The 16,433-nt window shown below is 45.8% G+C and overlaps 1 protein-coding gene across 1 annotated transcript in view; it reads left to right on the top strand.

Moving 5' to 3' along the window:
• Window positions 1-687, top strand: part of RAD51B (RAD51 paralog B) — a gene marked incomplete at both ends in the record, with an annotated part of 378,199 nt that extends 377,512 nt beyond the window's left edge. Inside the window, one exon of the mRNA XM_082282990.1 lies at window positions 536-687. Within this exon, the coding sequence (XP_082139116.1) occupies window positions 536-687 (152 nt within the window). The remainder of the gene's footprint in view (window positions 1-535) is intronic.
• Between the last annotated feature and the right edge of the window lie 15,746 nt (window positions 688-16,433).

The following is a 16,433-nucleotide window of genomic DNA, read 5'->3' as shown; positions in this document are numbered from 1 at the left end:
TGTTGCTGTAAGTGTGCACTGTTTAACTCTAAAAAGTGTATTTGAACTGTAGAGCATGAACTGTAGTAGACAATGTCCGTCTTCTTGCACATCCCATTCTCTGTTCATAAGTACTGGCTACCAAAAATCAGTTTTATTGGAAAATTAGGGTGGTGCAAAGTACCCTAGCAAGTATAGTATCCTCAGCAAGTATATGATGGCCTCTGGAGAGCTCTGGCAAAGAATGGTAGAGGGGCCTGTTCTAGTCTGAAGTTTGGCTCTAGACCACATTAGAAAATTTGCCAGCCAGAATTAGAAGGAGAGTCTAGGCACTGGTAACTAGAAGGACAACCAGACGGGAAGAAAAAAGAGGATTATTACATGCACATCAATCCATTTTCAGCAAATCTGTGAAATTAGTTCATAGTGAACTTACTACCTTGATTGGTTTTGTTTATTAAATGGGTTTCCAAGTGGTTGTTTGCTGGACAAAATGGCAACTTTGCAATCTCATTTAGAAATACTGTGATTGAGATGTTTCTGTTGTGTGTTTCAGACCAAAAGGATCATACAGATGTAACTTGGGAAGGAACCAATCCTGCCCTGCAGCCCATACGAGTGAGGAGCACTGCCTTGAGTGATACTTTAAATGATGCTGCTTTGCCCAGCATTACTGGTGAGACTTCAAGCAATACGTCACATCTATAGAAAGGACAAATGAAACCTCCCCAAAGACTTGAATGAATGATGACATTGGTTTTCAAAAATTTATTGAAGCAGAGAATGAGCATTCTTCTTCTTTTGTCTCTTCAAAGATTAAAACCAAGTGCTGTTCTTTGTATGTGTGGGGCGATATTTAACTCTGAACTTATGAAAAACCTGTATTTTGTTTAGGTTAATTGAAGTTACTTAATAATAAAAGCCTCTGAACAGCATACATGCTACTGAAGAAGCATAGGCCACATGTGCCTTCCTAATTCACCTCACCACCTCAGCAGTTTGCAGGAACCAACGGCCAAGCACAGGAATATTCACAGCCCATAACACAGTGAAATGTTCACTTCTCTTTTTTAAGAGAATTATAAGCCCACTCATTGGCTTGATTAAGAAGCAATAGTACAGTAAGCACTTATTCCTGCAACTCACTTGGAAATAATCAGAGATGATGTAAGAGTTGCGAATAGCTGGGCTCTGACTGTTCAGAATGTTAGGAGAAAAGGTAGCAATCCAAACGGTGGGAAGATCAATGTGTATTACAGCTGCTCAGCTTTCTCTGTCTTCAAAGCACTTTTGAAGTATTCACAACATGACTACAAACCACAGAATTATTTACTCACCTTACAGACTTAGAGAATGTATGACTTGCTCAAGGCCGCTAAAAGCATCACTGGCTGTGCTGTGATCAGGATCTGGTTGTTCCCGGCTCTCAAGCCTACAGGAAAGCCACGGGTTCAGTTAGTGCCAGCTGCCGCTGCACGATCACCATTGGCCTGAGAGGCTGGTTCTGTCCTCTGCCATCACAGGGAAAGCCTCCCTCAGCACCCTCTTGAAAAGCAGAGTAACCTGTACAGAAATATGAGAGGTCTGGAGTACTGCCAAAGTGGCTGTAGGTAACCCAGCAATGAAGTCAGCTGCAGCGAGGCCACCTCGGGCAGACAGGCAGGCAGGTTGCCATCTGCTGTTTGCTAGGCAGCCTGGGGGTGAGGAGAGAGTTCCTGCGAACACATGGCCCCTACTAAAAAGTACTGCACACCCTTAACCGTGGCAGTGCAAGAGATGTGGAAGCTGATGTTGCATCACTCCCAGCCACCAGACGGGATGGCATGGAGAGGGCATCTCTGCAGCTATCTGCTTACAAGCCTGCTGACACAGCTTTAGGCTCTCCTTTAACAAGGAAGTTTCCATCACAACAAGGAAGCTACTGCATTTCAATAAGCTACTTCTAAAAGTAATACATTTCACCCTAGGGAAGAGCAATTTTCCAGCTTCAGTGTTACCAGTTTTGTGCTTTGAAGAGACCTTTGTAATATATAATTTCAATTTTGTTTTAGCTAAGATTTGGATTTTCTTCTTGACAGTGCTGCACTACTGGCCACTCAAACCCTGCTGAACTTGCTTGCAGCCATTTTATCTGGGTATCTTGTAAATATTTGGTAGAGCACTCAGACAGAGAAGTGTTTTTTTACAGTCACATGCCTGGTTCCAGGACCTTTAAGAAGTACAAAAGACTGAAAGCAGGGAAAATTCCACCAAGATGCATTCAAGTCTCCAGGGAGCAACAGTACTCTGTTTAGACTAAGATTTCTCACTGCTGTCTCTCCCTGTTTTAAAAAACATGGAAGGATGGAGAGGGGAGCTGGAGGGTTTCATTACTGTAAACACCAGAATGCAGGCACTGTTTTCACTCATTTCTCTCATATTGCAGAGCCATTTGCAGTTGGAGAGGGAGATAAGCTTTTCAATGCTCTCTGCACTACCCGGGAAATTTCCATCAAGTTCTAAAATGTTTTACAAACATTCCATTCTTCTCATGCCCATGAAGCAAGTACAGTTTAAAGACAGGGCTAATGAGACTAAAATAGTTGTGCTTTGCTGAAGTCACGTGGGCAGCATGGTAAGAGGACTTGGGTCTTTGAGTCCCAGCTTTCTATCTTACACCACAGACAGCGCACATTCTCTCCCTTTCCAAGGCTCGCTGTATTTGTCTTCCTAGGATGTGGTGAAAACATGCTGGCATCACACCTTGAGACAACCTTGGGTTTTCCCCCTTGCTCACAACTGCTGTCCCATGGAATTAAGATATTGAAAAGATCAAAGAGGAATGTGAGGTGGGGAAAAAAGATCAAATCACTGTTCTGTCTGCCTTGGGCATGTTCTGCCTCCGCTGCTGCCAGTGGAGTTGGTGTTCTGTTGGGAGCAACCTCAAACATTTTTGTATGTACTTCCATATAACATTCAGGCAGAACTGTGGTAAAAATGCCATAATCAACAAGAGACCTTGGCTGACAAGAAAATTGGACAGATGAGCCAATAAGTACTCCTGTATTGAATATATGTAATTTCATTATCCTTCTGTATGTGACCTGCATTTCTTACTGCTTCTTACTATTAGCATCCTGTAACTACAGCTGCAGCCATCTCTTTCACCTCTTCAGAACAGATGGGTAATCCATCAGCCAGTTCTTCTCCAGTGGTATGAGTGAGATTTTTACCAGGGGCATTAATGGTCAGTTGAAAAGGGTTGTTCCCAACAGGGCCAAGCAAAAAGCAATGTGCACTTGAGTCATGAAGTGGAAGACAAGGAAACAAATCTATAGATTTAAAGTTTTAAAATTATTTTTCCCTTAGCTTCCCTTGTTCTCACTGATAGATAACCAAACATGCAAAGCTGGATGTATATTGACAGTGACCAGTGTAAGCAGGACTGAGAGCTTCTCGGACCCACTGTGCAAACAAACCTGAAGTTAGCTACCAAAATCAAATCAGCATGTACCAGCTACTCCAGCCCTTGTAGATGAGAGACATTGGGAGGAAAATCCATCCTCCTGTCACTCCTGTGACCTTATGATGTACCCCAGCACTAGAATCTTTGGCCTCTTAATGCTGTTACCTTTTGTGACAAGGCCCCAGCACTGGTCCTTGGGTAGGCTGCTTCTCTAGCACTTCCTGCAGAGGATCCAGACTCACTGTAAATGCTGTGCACAGTGCTCATTTCATTCCCTGCTGAAAGGCAGCCAGGCCTGAGGTGGAACATGGCAAGCGCTTCACCGCACCTGGCAACTCCACACAGCTGCTGAAAACAAGCGAGGAAGAAAGCAGTGTACAAATACAGGGGAATTTTCACATAGGCAGGATGTAATTAGCAGAGCTGGAATTTGGCCAGAACACTGGGGTTAGGACACTGGCTTGCAGGTAACACACTGGGATCTTTCATAATTCAAATGCTCAGGATCTCCCGTTTCCATTTTACCTGGAAGATGTCAGAGGACCGTTCCCTATTTAATGGTCATGGGCAGCTCTCAAACATCTGACACAAAGGAGGAAGTGTCTAAATGGTGCTGCACCTGCAGAGCTTCTGTGCCAGCAACTGCCCACCATGAACAACAGCTGAAAGAATCACATCCTGACAGGACTACGGCTGCATTGCTGTAAAACACACCTCCATGCCTTGGGGTTCACTTCACCCCTAACCCTCATTACTCAGTTTTCAGGCCCCAAATCCCTTCCAAACAGAAAGGGATGATGATAAAATTAGGGCAGCATCTTACACATAAAACACAAGAGAGAGAATATTACCATTAGGCACTGCTTCAATCTTATTCTCTGCCATTTGAAATAATACCAGATAGCTATTGGACAACAGAGAATTTAGATGAAGCACTTCCCCCCAGTGTAGAGGAGTGAGCTTTTCCAACTGGCCTTGCTGGTAATACATAGAGTGTGAAGAGCTTTTGCCGCCTCCTTCCTTCCAGCAGGGAAATCAGCAAAACATTTTCTTCCACTTCATGATCTCACTTTCTGTATAAGCAATTTTTCTGTTTACTACGAGGATGTTGAACGTCTACAAAAGGTCAGGGAAGTCATTAATAAACCTCACGTGTGTAAAGTCTGCACAGTGTTTCTACCATGATGTGGCCCACAGTCCGAAATATGAATAATTACAAACCTCTAACCCCTTGTCAGTCAGACCTGCAGACGTGTGCAGTTGAAGAGCTGACTTCCTCTGTGTGGTACAGTGTGCACAAGCAAAACAAGAAGTGTTCCTGCTATCTGAAAAACCATAATCTCTGCATCAGTAAGTCATAAAAAAGGGACCCCTCCTCTGCCTCTGAGAGTTTACCATGCCAGCCTTTGGTTTATTTTGGGGGGTGCAAAGGGGGGTGCTGTTTGTATGCCCAGGCTGCCATGCAAGCCCCCTCTTTGTCAAGTGTTGTTTAATAGAACCATGAACCAAACTGGACGAGAGCACCTCAGTCAGTGGGACAACAAACCTACAGACAGCCTCCAGTGGCAAAATGCACTGGAGAGAGTAAAGAACGGGCAGCTGCAGGCCACAGGAAATCCAGCACTAATAAATAAAACGTCTTATATCCAGAAAGAGGAAATAAACAGCAGCAGCACAAATTGAGAGGACAGAAGAGAGGAACACAGCATAACTGTGGCATGGGAATCACTGAGTTACAGTGAGCTTATTTTTACAGAACTTTGTCCCTGTTTGTTATGTGTTCAGACTGCAAAATAAGTGGGGGAGTGGGGGAACCGCTCAAAGAGAGGGTCTCTATCAGAAGTTGTCAACAACCACTGTAATTAAGGAAGCAGCCAGAGCACACACAACCAGAGCTGCTGCCAGACTGAAATGAAAGCATTTTTTGTTTTCTACCATGCCAAGTGAGGAGCTGCAGGGACACTGTTTCTAGATGGCCCTACTCCCATCATTCCAAAATTATACACTGTGGGGAAGCAGCAAGTTACTGTTCCTAAGTGTGCTTTCGAAGCCCGTGCCCGCACACCCCATCTGACTGCAGCCACCTGGGAAGGCCAGCCACAAGACAGGTGGGCCCCCAACCACCATGGTGATGATGGAGGTGGCACCAGCTGAGCTCTGCCCCCAGCCAATGGGCTGTTCTGGCACTGGTTGGTTCAGATTGCTGAAGCAGCAACACTGAATTTTCCCCCCCTTGCCCTCAGCCATGGGTTGCACTACGGCCCCACAGCGTTGCCACTGCCAGTGGGAGCTGACACATTCAGAAGAGCCACACCCCACTTTTCCTCCTGAGGGCGGCTGTGTTTAGGGGGCTCACTGGTGTCTTGGCAAGGACCTTCATTCATGGCACACCAACAGAGTGCTCTTCTTGCTGCTGACAGCACAGATGGCCTGTGCCCATGCAGTGGCAGGTGCTGGGGAGCAGCATGTGGGCTGGCAGAGCCAAGGGAGTTGGCACAGATCTTCTCAACTGTAGGACATGAGGCTTTCTCTGGTGGCTGTAGAAACTGGTGTGCAGGTTCAGCAAAGGAAAAGAAGTCATTCAGAAATTGCATGCATATTTATGGATTCATTCATTGAGTAGCGTTTGCCTTTCATCCTCCCCCCTGGGCTCTGTGTGCATTGCTGGCATTCTCTCCCAATCCTATATAATAATTCCCAGGTCTCCGCAAGCCACTGCCTGCCAACAGAGCCCACAGTCAATGGCCTGCCAGCCCGGTCACATGAAAAGTTACACGCAAAGGTTTAATGCTTTCTCCTGACCCCAGCCTGTGTTTCTCTGAGTCCCCAGTGTTTTCCTAATCAGGTACCAGGGAAGCTTTGCACTGAGCAGGGTGCTAAGAAGGTGGCTATTTAGCTGCAGCATTTCCAGAGTCTTTGAGCTCTCTCCTGAGCTGTGAATACAAGCAGTGGAACCAGGTGAATGTCTGACAAGGCTGCCATTTAGACCTGAAGTTGCTTTCCAACCAAAGGCACATTGCAGTTCCCTCACTTGCTCTATCCCAACTGCTGCACTAACGGTTAATTGCTTCAGCAGGTATGGAAATCACTTCTCAAAGCCTGTATACAAGGTACACAGCTATGGTCCAGTAGAATTTTAACCTTCGCTGGACATTGACAATATGTCTGTTACTAGGGAGTCAAAAAGAAAAGTCCTTCCATTACCTAAATACCGATGATGCAGGTATTTAGTTCAACACACAACTTGGGAAAGTGGTAACTTTTGCATTGCCCCTACTTACAACATCAGCAAAAACACATGCTTTTGGAGAATCTCAAATGGAAGTGATCTTTTATTAAATGTGGATGAAAAGTAGAAATACTCAAGGGCTGTTTCTGATATATCAGCAGTTACAGTCGTTTCCTGCTAGTGTTACGTGAGGGACGGTAGGTATCTCCTGCAGGAAGAGTTCTTGTTCTCCATCTGATGTTTTCATGTAGGATTTCACACATTGTGGTGTATGATTCATGCTCAGCTTTTGGAAGCATGGGAAGCATGTCTGGTGGTCAGGGCCCAGTGTTCCTCCAAGTTTCATACAGACCACAGAAAGACGAGCCAGTTGCACCTTTGAGCCACACAGCTGGATAATCAAACTGAGCATTTGATTTCACTTTTGGTTCTTTTTTTTTGAAGGGGAAGGGTCCAGCTTGTTATGAACTCCAGCCTGTACTTATATTTTTGTGGGTTTAAGTGAAAAGACCAGGCAAAGTTTTAAGTTGCAGTCTGTTTATATTGTTCTGATTTAAGCTCTATCATTATCAATATAACTTTCAAAAACAAACAAAAAAAAGCCCCCAAATTGACAGTGTTTTTCAAATTCTCTGCTTTTCTCATGTATTCAAAAGTGTAAGCCTGTTCTGCTTGGCTGACTGGCTGTTTAATTATTGCTTTACATTATATTGCATTCTTTCATTCTTAACTGTAAGCCATCAAAATCATAAGATCTAGTTCTAGTCTCAGTTACACTCAAACATAACTACTGAAAAGTGGTTTGTCTAACTTTGTAGTATATATGGCATTTAACAAACTTTGCTTAAATTGTACATTCCCAACCCAATCCAAAGAGGAGTTGAGAAATCCTGCTTCTCCCAGATGACAGCACGCCTGAATAATACAGGAATTACTTTTCTCACTCAAAAGCATTAACAAAATGCTTGCATAAATACTGGGGTTTCAACAGCTGGTGCTGTCTCTTTATTTAAAGGAAAAATTTATTTAACCCTTCAGGAGAGATTCAAGATACCAGTGGCAATGGAGACAGGTCTGAGCACCCAAATGGTAATGTGTGTAGAAAAAAGTGTAAGTCGATGATGTATGTGGGTGTAATCAGCTGGCATTGTCCACCCTGCCACATGACAGCCAAGGAGACCAGCAAGGAGAATTTTCCATTTCTGGAAAGTGCGATGAAATGGGGGAACACAGCGATCTCCAAATTGTCTTTCCTTCTATGAAGTATTGTCTTCAGGATACTGCTTGACACTCATTCAGTCAAATATTTTGACAATTTGAACAAATAAGCAGGAAATGGTTTTGATTTTTGGCCCCAGTGGGCCATTTGTGAAGAAGAATAAGTAGCGCAGCATGTGCCATGTCTCTTAAATACCCTTGTTTGCCAGAAACATATGCAGCATGTTTCCCAGGCTGTGGAAACAGTTATCATTTCCAGTCCACCAAGTCATCCTTCTCTCTCTACACACCATCCCCAGCCCTGCATCAGGCTGGGGTGAAAGGAAACATCACTCTGAATTACTCTGCTGTTACCTGTTCATGAGGAGAGGGTGCATGTGCACATAACACATAATTCTGTGCACGTTTCTAGAAGAGTTGTGTATGCAATCACTTCACAGTGGCACAAAAGAGGAGCAGCAAGCTGAGGTGGTGCATGCACAGGTACCTGAGAGCCAAACCTGCAGCTCTCTCCATGCTGCTCGGCAGAGCCAGGCCCATCTGTGCGAGCGTGCTGCCGCAGCATACCTCAGGAGCCCTGGGCCAGGGCGCTGTGCTTGGGGAGATGCCAGAGGAGCTTTTGTCTGTGCTTTCACTGTGGGTTTAAGTAGTTCGATTAGCATTTGGGTCAGAGCACATGGACCAGCCCAGGCTGGGGTGGGAGAAGTCACACTGTGAGGCCACACTTGAACGTGGCCACTTTACTGCACCGCCCCGGGTACAAAGCCTACTTGTGTGGGGCACGTCCCGTCGTGCGTCACGCTTTGGTTGTCAGTGGCAGTCATGGGTTGCTGGGGGGTGACACAATAACCTCTTTATGCTTGAAAGAATAGCGGGGGTTATTGCAGGAGACCATTGGAAACAGAGCAGCAAAGAAGTGGTTCGGCTTTTGTCTGTCCCTTAAGGTAAGGTGCCCAGGCAGTCACTGAGCTGCCTCTGTGCTGGAAGGAGCGTGAGCAAAGCAGCATCGAGGGTTACTGCAGGCCTTTGGGTATCTGGATGGGAGAGGACTTAAAGAAACACCCAAGGAAGACCCCATGATATCTCTGTGGTAAAAACATGATAAAACTGCTTATTTAGGGTTGAGTTTTGCAGCAGCTCATTCTGAAGTCTGGGCTGCCACAGCCTTGTCGCCCCCACTGCCTTCAACACAAGAGCAGCCACACAGGGAATCAGCTCAAAGAGCTGATCTGTCTGGAAAGTAAACTGTGTTTTTTAATTACAAATAAAAAGTTTGCTCTACTAGAATATCTCAAAGTTTCATTCAAAGAGAACTGGAAAAATAAAAAGACTAGGAACCGAAAAGGGCCAAAGCAGACAGAAATTTGAAAAAATACTGATGCGGACTATAAAAGTTAGTTAAATCTCTTACTATGTCGATCACTGTCTCCTTTGCCAGCCCCTCAGCCATACACTCCACAAAGCAGTAAGCCTAAATAATTCAGATATGCTAAGCCAAGCTACTCTGAATATGGCTTCTAGCCTAATAAGTCAGAGCCTTATCCAGTTCCCATGAAAAACATCAGGAAAGTTTACTTCAACACTAATAGACATAAGATTGGATTGCAGAACAACCACATAACTTTTGACCAAAAAGTGAAGTTTTTCTAAAACACCGATAAAATATTCATGCAGGAGAATGTGGAAACTCTGACTAGAGCAGTCACATTGCTAAATATGTTTAAAGCGAGCATAATCGTTTTTGAAACCACACTCATTCTCACTAGTGATGTGTGCTCTAAGGGGAAAATACAAAACAAAGGGTTTTTTTCAAGGAAAAAAAAGGATTTATTATTTCTTTATTATGGATGTACAGAAAGACTCCCCCTCTGCTGCTGGGAAAACCAGTTTCTGCTCAATAAGCAGTAAAGCACATCCTAATTTTTAAAAAGCATTTGTTAGGCAAAAGAGGGCTTTTTTATAATGCTTTCATTTTTTTTGCAGTTGGAGTCTTTCTGTTGATGCCAGCTGCTTTAGTTGTAGGTATTTTCTGGGAGGTGGTGTCTGTCAGTCCCACGTGGGGTGTCCCCTTGGCTATCTCTCATAGCCGCCCTTCTATAAATCACAGCATATTAAAAAAAAGGGGATAATGCTGACATGTGAACTAATCCCCACATCAAAGAGAGCAATTCTCCCTCCTCCAAACACCCACCCCCCTCTTTTGCTGGGAAAAGTCTAACGCCTAGAAGGTGATTTACACAAAACTTCATCCCAGTTGTTAGGAAACCTGCAGTGCTGCTTGCTTGCCAACTGCAGGAGAAACCTGGGAATCAGGGTAACCACAATAGCTAGCCTGCTGCTTCCAGCACTTGGCAATTCAGGAGAGATAAAAAAATTGGCTTGTTTCAACAAACTTATGTATATGTTGATTGCATGGCAGAATAGGCATGTATATAGACAGATGTAAACGTGACTAGTGATGTGGGTCTGTCTGGGCACGTCTGAGTCTGTATGGGCACATCTGTATCTGCATGTGCCTTCAGGCACTTGTACAGGCACAGGACTGCCTGACCTAGCACATACAAGACACACTGAAGCACACAGAAATACCTCTCTTTGCTAGGAGAAAAGAGGGACAACGGGGAATATGCAGTAAAAACGTAAGCCCATGTAGGCATCCAGTGGCCTAGACATGGAGAGGGCTATCTTAAGCTATGCATTCCAGCTGTAGGCCTGCCTTTGAGCTAACAGCTCAAATGCTGGGAATAGCTGAATAAGGGGAATGCTCTGTCTGAGACAGGATTAAAGCATACACTCACTGCTGCCCTTGCCTTTGCAAATGCTTCCTGTGTACTGGTTAAGCACACAAGATACTTCCAAATAATTGTCTGTCTTTGGAATGCAGTTGAAAGGAGTTAAAAATGCCTCTCTCTGGCTAGGTAACTCTCTTTTCCCAACTTAATGCTGTGCCTGTGATGGGCATACGTCCTTCAGACATACCAACAAAGCATAGGTAGCATGGACAAAGACTACACTGGTGGTTCTGGATTCATAAACAACAAGCAAAAATACCTGCCCCATATGAAGTTGGCTGTAGTAAAGTGCACTTCTATGAGTGTATGTATGCATGTGAACTAGATACTTCCACCAGCATCGCAGCTTCTGGTTGATTAATTCTGCTTACTTGCTGCTCTCTGCTCCTGCCACCCACACGGGTAGGCAGGGATGCCCTGGGGCCAGCAGGGCCCTCCCTGCCCAGGTCATCCCTTGCCCCAGGCCAGAGGGCCATGAACGTCTCTCCCAATGTCAGCATCACTGTCAAAAGAGGCACATGAGGTTCACTCTCAGTGCAAGAGAGTGAGCTGGAGTGGGGAACAGCTGGATTAACAAAAAAAGCATCCTTTCTGTAGTCCTTAGTTGGCTGTGGTCCAGCTGCACTCACCAAAGCAGTTTGGTGTGATTGCACAAAAGCAGAGGGGAGGAAGCAAGTAGCCAGGAGCAGTGAGACACTCAGGCAGCTCCCATGTCAGTGGCAAGTGCTGGCTTAAAACATTCAGGAAAGTACAGCCTGAGGGAGAGCACCAGGCATGGCAAGAACCCCACATCTCCCACTCCACTGACAGGAAGGGCAGGGCACATGTGTGAGGGGAAGGCAGACACCAAAAGTTTTGTTGTTCCTGTGCTCCCTCCATGTAGATGTGCAGCTCTGCATGTGTCTGTGCTTGTCCCCTGCCCTGTGTCAAGCGGAGAGGATGTGAAAGAAACCCCAGCGTGGTTGAGCCCTCACCTCCAGTACATGGAAAAACAAACACATCCATTCTCTTGTTTATTGATTTAGTTCAGAGTGCTCCTTCCATTACAAAGCCATCTCCCTGCGGGCAACAGGCTAAAACCTATTTGCTTATTACTCTGCAAAAGAAAATGATGGGTGCAATTTTCAAGCACCTCTTCTGTTGATAGACACAGAGATTGAAAGGACAGAGCCTTCACAGCTACCTGTCAGCTGTGTTTTCTTGTTGGGCATAACTTTGCATGTTTTCTAGTTCAGAAACACATGCCACATGTATCTTTTTCTCCTCTCCTTGAAATATACATGTCTCTATGGGACAGCTTTGTGCTTAGAAAGTGAACCATGTGCTTCATCACAAGTATTTGCACAGAGATGGCAGTGACCACTGAAAGCTGCATCCAGAGCTGCAGTTTGCAGGACACCACATACCCCACACACCCCACTGCACCATCTATAACGAGTTAAAACCCCAGACTCATGAAAAAGGGAGAGGTTTCCTCGTGCTGCTCAGACCGATGGCTGCCCCAGCTTCCATTTAGGATGGTGTGAATACCAAGCCAGCTCTTGGAATTGGCACAGCTAAGTGGGGCTCTGGGTGTGAGATACATCCTTGTTCAAGGCAAACACACAGGAAACATATCACAAGTCTCTTCTAGCCTGTTTTTATTGATGAGATGCACCCGTTGGCAGTTCCTGGTGCTGACTGGGACAAGTCTGGATAAAAACTGCAAGAGGAGCACCAAAGTTTATCTAGAGCTGGCACCAGCTTTGGTGCTTGGCTGAATTAGCTGTTTCTACCTAGTCCAGAGCTCTTTGTTTGTGCCAACACCACCACCTCCCCTCACCCCCCACACCCAAAATAATCAAACTAGTCTCAACACCTTTTTTTGTCAGGTTAAATCACTTCTTTGCCAGCTGGTCTTTTAGATGGTAACTCTTCTGACTGGCCTTTTAGGTGGCTAGCACTTCACACTCCTCACAAATCCAAGCCAACTGCATTAAAAAGTGAATTTACATTGCAGGGCTGTGGGGGGAAGGGTACCCCAGGCAATGTCAAAGAAAAAGCGGATCAAAAAGAGCTGCTAGTATTGGATACGTGGGCTGTCTTTTCAGCTGCTTTGGGCAACGGTTCTTTCAGCATAAGAAAAGCTCAAAAGAATTCAGTTAATCTGTTGTTAAACAGGGTCTGTGATGGGAGACTGGTCTGTCATCGTCCAGGCAGGGAACCGAGCCTGTCTGTAATGGCTGGGAGCTCCTTTGCCCTTTCCCAGCATTTCATATCCATAGTGGCAGTGAATTCATGGACTGGCACCTTGCTGGCCTGGCACGGACTGTCTCTCAGCCTTGTAATGCCAGGACCCCTTTCTTCTGGCTGCTCTCAGGAGAAGCAGCAGCTCACAGCACATGCACTACATAGCACAGCACACCTGAAGGCTGCAGCAGCCAAAAATCTCTCTTCATAACTCTCCTGCTTCACGTGAGCATGGAAGTGCCTTGCAGGGCACTGGTGATGGCTAACCTGCTGCTGGTGGTGATTTCAAAGAGCTAGGAGGCCAACTTAAGTCTTGAAGCAAGAGCTTGGGCATGACTTTCAGTTATAAGTCTGAATATAGAGATGTAAGAGCAGCCTGACCCACGCTAAGGTGTGGCCCCCGTGATGTCCCACAGCCTCAGTGCTCAGTGCCACAGAGCAACTCTGAATGTTAAATAGAGATGGTGAGCAGCCCATGGGCTTGCCAGCTTACACTTAATTTACCACGTGAGGAATATCACATGCATACTGCTTCCACCTAAAATGAATCCCCTCCTTCCAGCTGGGAAAAAGGAGGTCTTTTATATTCCTCAGAGTGGAGGATCCCATAGATCCCTACAGAATAAAACAGCTATTCTTTTTAAGATTTAAAGACATTACTTCTTTTTTGTTCATGTATCACATTTCGATGTCTTCTAAACAAGAGGGAGCTTAATGCTTTTGTGTAACCTTGAACTGGCTAGTACACGACTTTTATTGCTTCATCCTTGAGCTTCCATGAGCTACATTATGTTCTACTGTGAACAGAACGTCCTGCTTAGGATTGTCTGGCACATGCTTTGGTTGCAACAGCTTCCTATTGCTTTCTTTGGCCTGCATGTATATGTAGTTGTATGCATGCATACATGTATGTATAGGTATGTGTCCATTTCTAATTATGAAATGACACAATGAAAATTTCCAGTTCTGAAAATTTTTATTTCATTTCCTTCCTTCTCCACTGGTTTTCAGCTAAGCACACTGGCTGTGTGTTCTAAGGAACAGGATACTTCCCCTCCGCGACCTATTTCTAAGGTCTCCCAGGCAGGATTCGGTATGAGGGTGTCAGCAGCTGCTACAAGAGCTATTTGAATGTCTCTGCACGTAGTGGGCAGTGAAGTGCTGATCTCAGGCAGCGGTGCTAGGAACGTCGGGGTTTGTTTAATATTCACTTGGGATCTTCCTAAAAAGTCAATGTACCTCCCTACGGTTTTGTGGACTGGCTGAGCATTACCATGCAGTTGTTTCAGCTTTTATTTTAGTGCACGAGCAGCACTGTCCTGTGAAATGGAGCTTTCTGGGGGTTTTTTAACGGCAGACTGTAATTTGATTTTAAATTATGTACTGCCAAGCCTTTCACAAGTGAATCGAACACACATGCATTTTCTCCATAACAAATTTGACTGTCTGGAGGAACAAAGGTTGGTAATTAAGCTCACAGCAGTTGATAAGGACAGGGCCTAGGCAAGGCCAAAAATCTCCACAAGTTAGAGCCTTAATTTCTGGGTACTTACCAAAACCAAACCCTTGACTGGGTGCAGCTTGCTCATTCTGAATAATCTGCCTCTTTGATTCCCTGGGGAGGCTGCTGGGCTGTCCTGTGGGAAGTCAGCACCTCAGTATGACAGGGAGGAATGCCAAACAAGCAGACACCACTCCAGGGTAACCAGCTATGCCAAGTCAAATGCATAATTCAGCAAGATTATGGTTAAATATGGGAAATCTATTTCTCTCCAGCCAATGCATGAGTTCCCAGCACCTTTTGTACTTTGAAATACCATTAATTAATATTTATCAGATGTAAAATGTGACACTAGCTACTTGGTACAATATGCCTTTAAGCATTGTATTACAATTCCTTTTTAAGCATATCTACAGACAGTCAGACTGAGGCAGATGATCACAAGTGTCACCAACTGCAAACACCCCTCAGCTGGGGGCAGCTTTTAAAACCCATTCAGGCCTTAAACTGGACTGTCCTCAGTGCAGAAGAAAGCCCATTAGCAGGAGACAGGGACCTGCCACATTACCCATGGCTGCTTACACAGCCACATGGTTTAAGAAACACAAATCATCATGTAGTGATTTTTATTTTTTGGCGTCTTTGCTCCAAACTTACATGGATGTTTGGAAAGCGCCTGTACTCATCTCTCTCTGCCATGACCTTCCTTCATACCAGTGCTCAGCTGCCCATGGGGAGGTGTGCCAGCGCAGACAGGCCATGCTGTGCCTTACTGTGCTTTGCCCGGGCAGCATGGGCACTCTCACTCCTCACTGACCCCTGACTGTCCTTGCTGTGTCACTGAGAAGCAAATGTGTTTGGCCCCTTGCTGGTGCACAGTCCCCGTGTCTGATGGGTTTGGCAGTGCTGGTACCTTGAGAGCACTGTGGCAGGGGCTTCCCAGCAGTTCCGCTCCCGAGGCCACAGCCTCTGGATAACTTCCACCCCAAACGTATGTCACATTTCCTTCCAGTGAAAGCAAAATATTTACACTAATCCAGGGTCACCTGGCGGCCACTGCGCTATCGCAAGCTGGAAGCGGCTGAGATACTGTAAAGGGAGGGGCATGAGGGTGGAGGGAATTGCTGTGGGCCTCCAAAATAAACGATGCAGCTGGCGGGCGCTGCTGGGAGTGGTGGGCACCAGGGAGGTGGGCGCTGGATGGGTGCTCTCAGGGCGGGTTGGGGGTGGGCTGGCAGCAGGGCCTGCGGTTCAGGGACAGTGGGCCAGGATGGCAATGGCAGAACAGAGCCGGTGCCGGGGATGAGGGAAAGAAAATTCACAGAGTCCGGACAGATGTGTCCAGCATCCCCACCAGCAACCCTTTCCAGCAGTCCCCATGCAGCCCCAGAATATTCAGCACCTGAGGCTCTGGCCACACCAACCTCACTGCTTTACCTGCCTTCAAGGAGCTGTCGGAAATACTCCTCCTGTTCTTCATGAGTGCTTTGGGCCCAGTTGAACCATCCTGGAAGTTGCTGGGCTAGACTTGCCCTATGAAAATGCATTGATTCAGTGTTTTAAACTTGTAAACTTGAACTACGAGACTCACAGCCCCCGTATTCCCAGACACACAAGAGAAAGGGTGGCAGTTTCCCATTATAGTAGCTTGCATACAAGAAATCTTCTTGAGACAGGTCTTCCCACCTCCTCACAGCCTGAATCTCTCCCATATGCTGCCAAAATTTCCTTCTTTATCCCATATTGCACTGCTGACCAGCACCTGAAACTTCTGCTGCATACTGTAACATATGCGTGTGAGTCATGGACAAAGTGGCTGGCAGCTCCTGGCTGCCCACCCATCAGCTACCACTGACTTCTCCTCAGCTCTCACTGTCCCATTCCCTGCCAGGCATTTGCCCAAAGTGCTAATCTGTGCCAGGACTTCACATATGACCAATGGCACGTGGAGTCCAGAAAGCCTCCACCAGGCAATAAACAAAATGGTGCTCGTTTTGTGTGCCTTGAAACCCACTCTGGGGGCATGAGGACTCTGAGCCT

Source organism: Coloeus monedula (genome assembly GCF_965178545.1).
Source record: "Coloeus monedula genome assembly, chromosome: 6".
In the NCBI taxonomy this organism is placed as follows: Eukaryota; Metazoa; Chordata; class Aves; order Passeriformes; family Corvidae; genus Coloeus; species Coloeus monedula.
The sequence above is the reverse complement of the archived record's forward strand: the minus strand, read 5'-3'. Positions and strand labels throughout refer to the sequence as shown.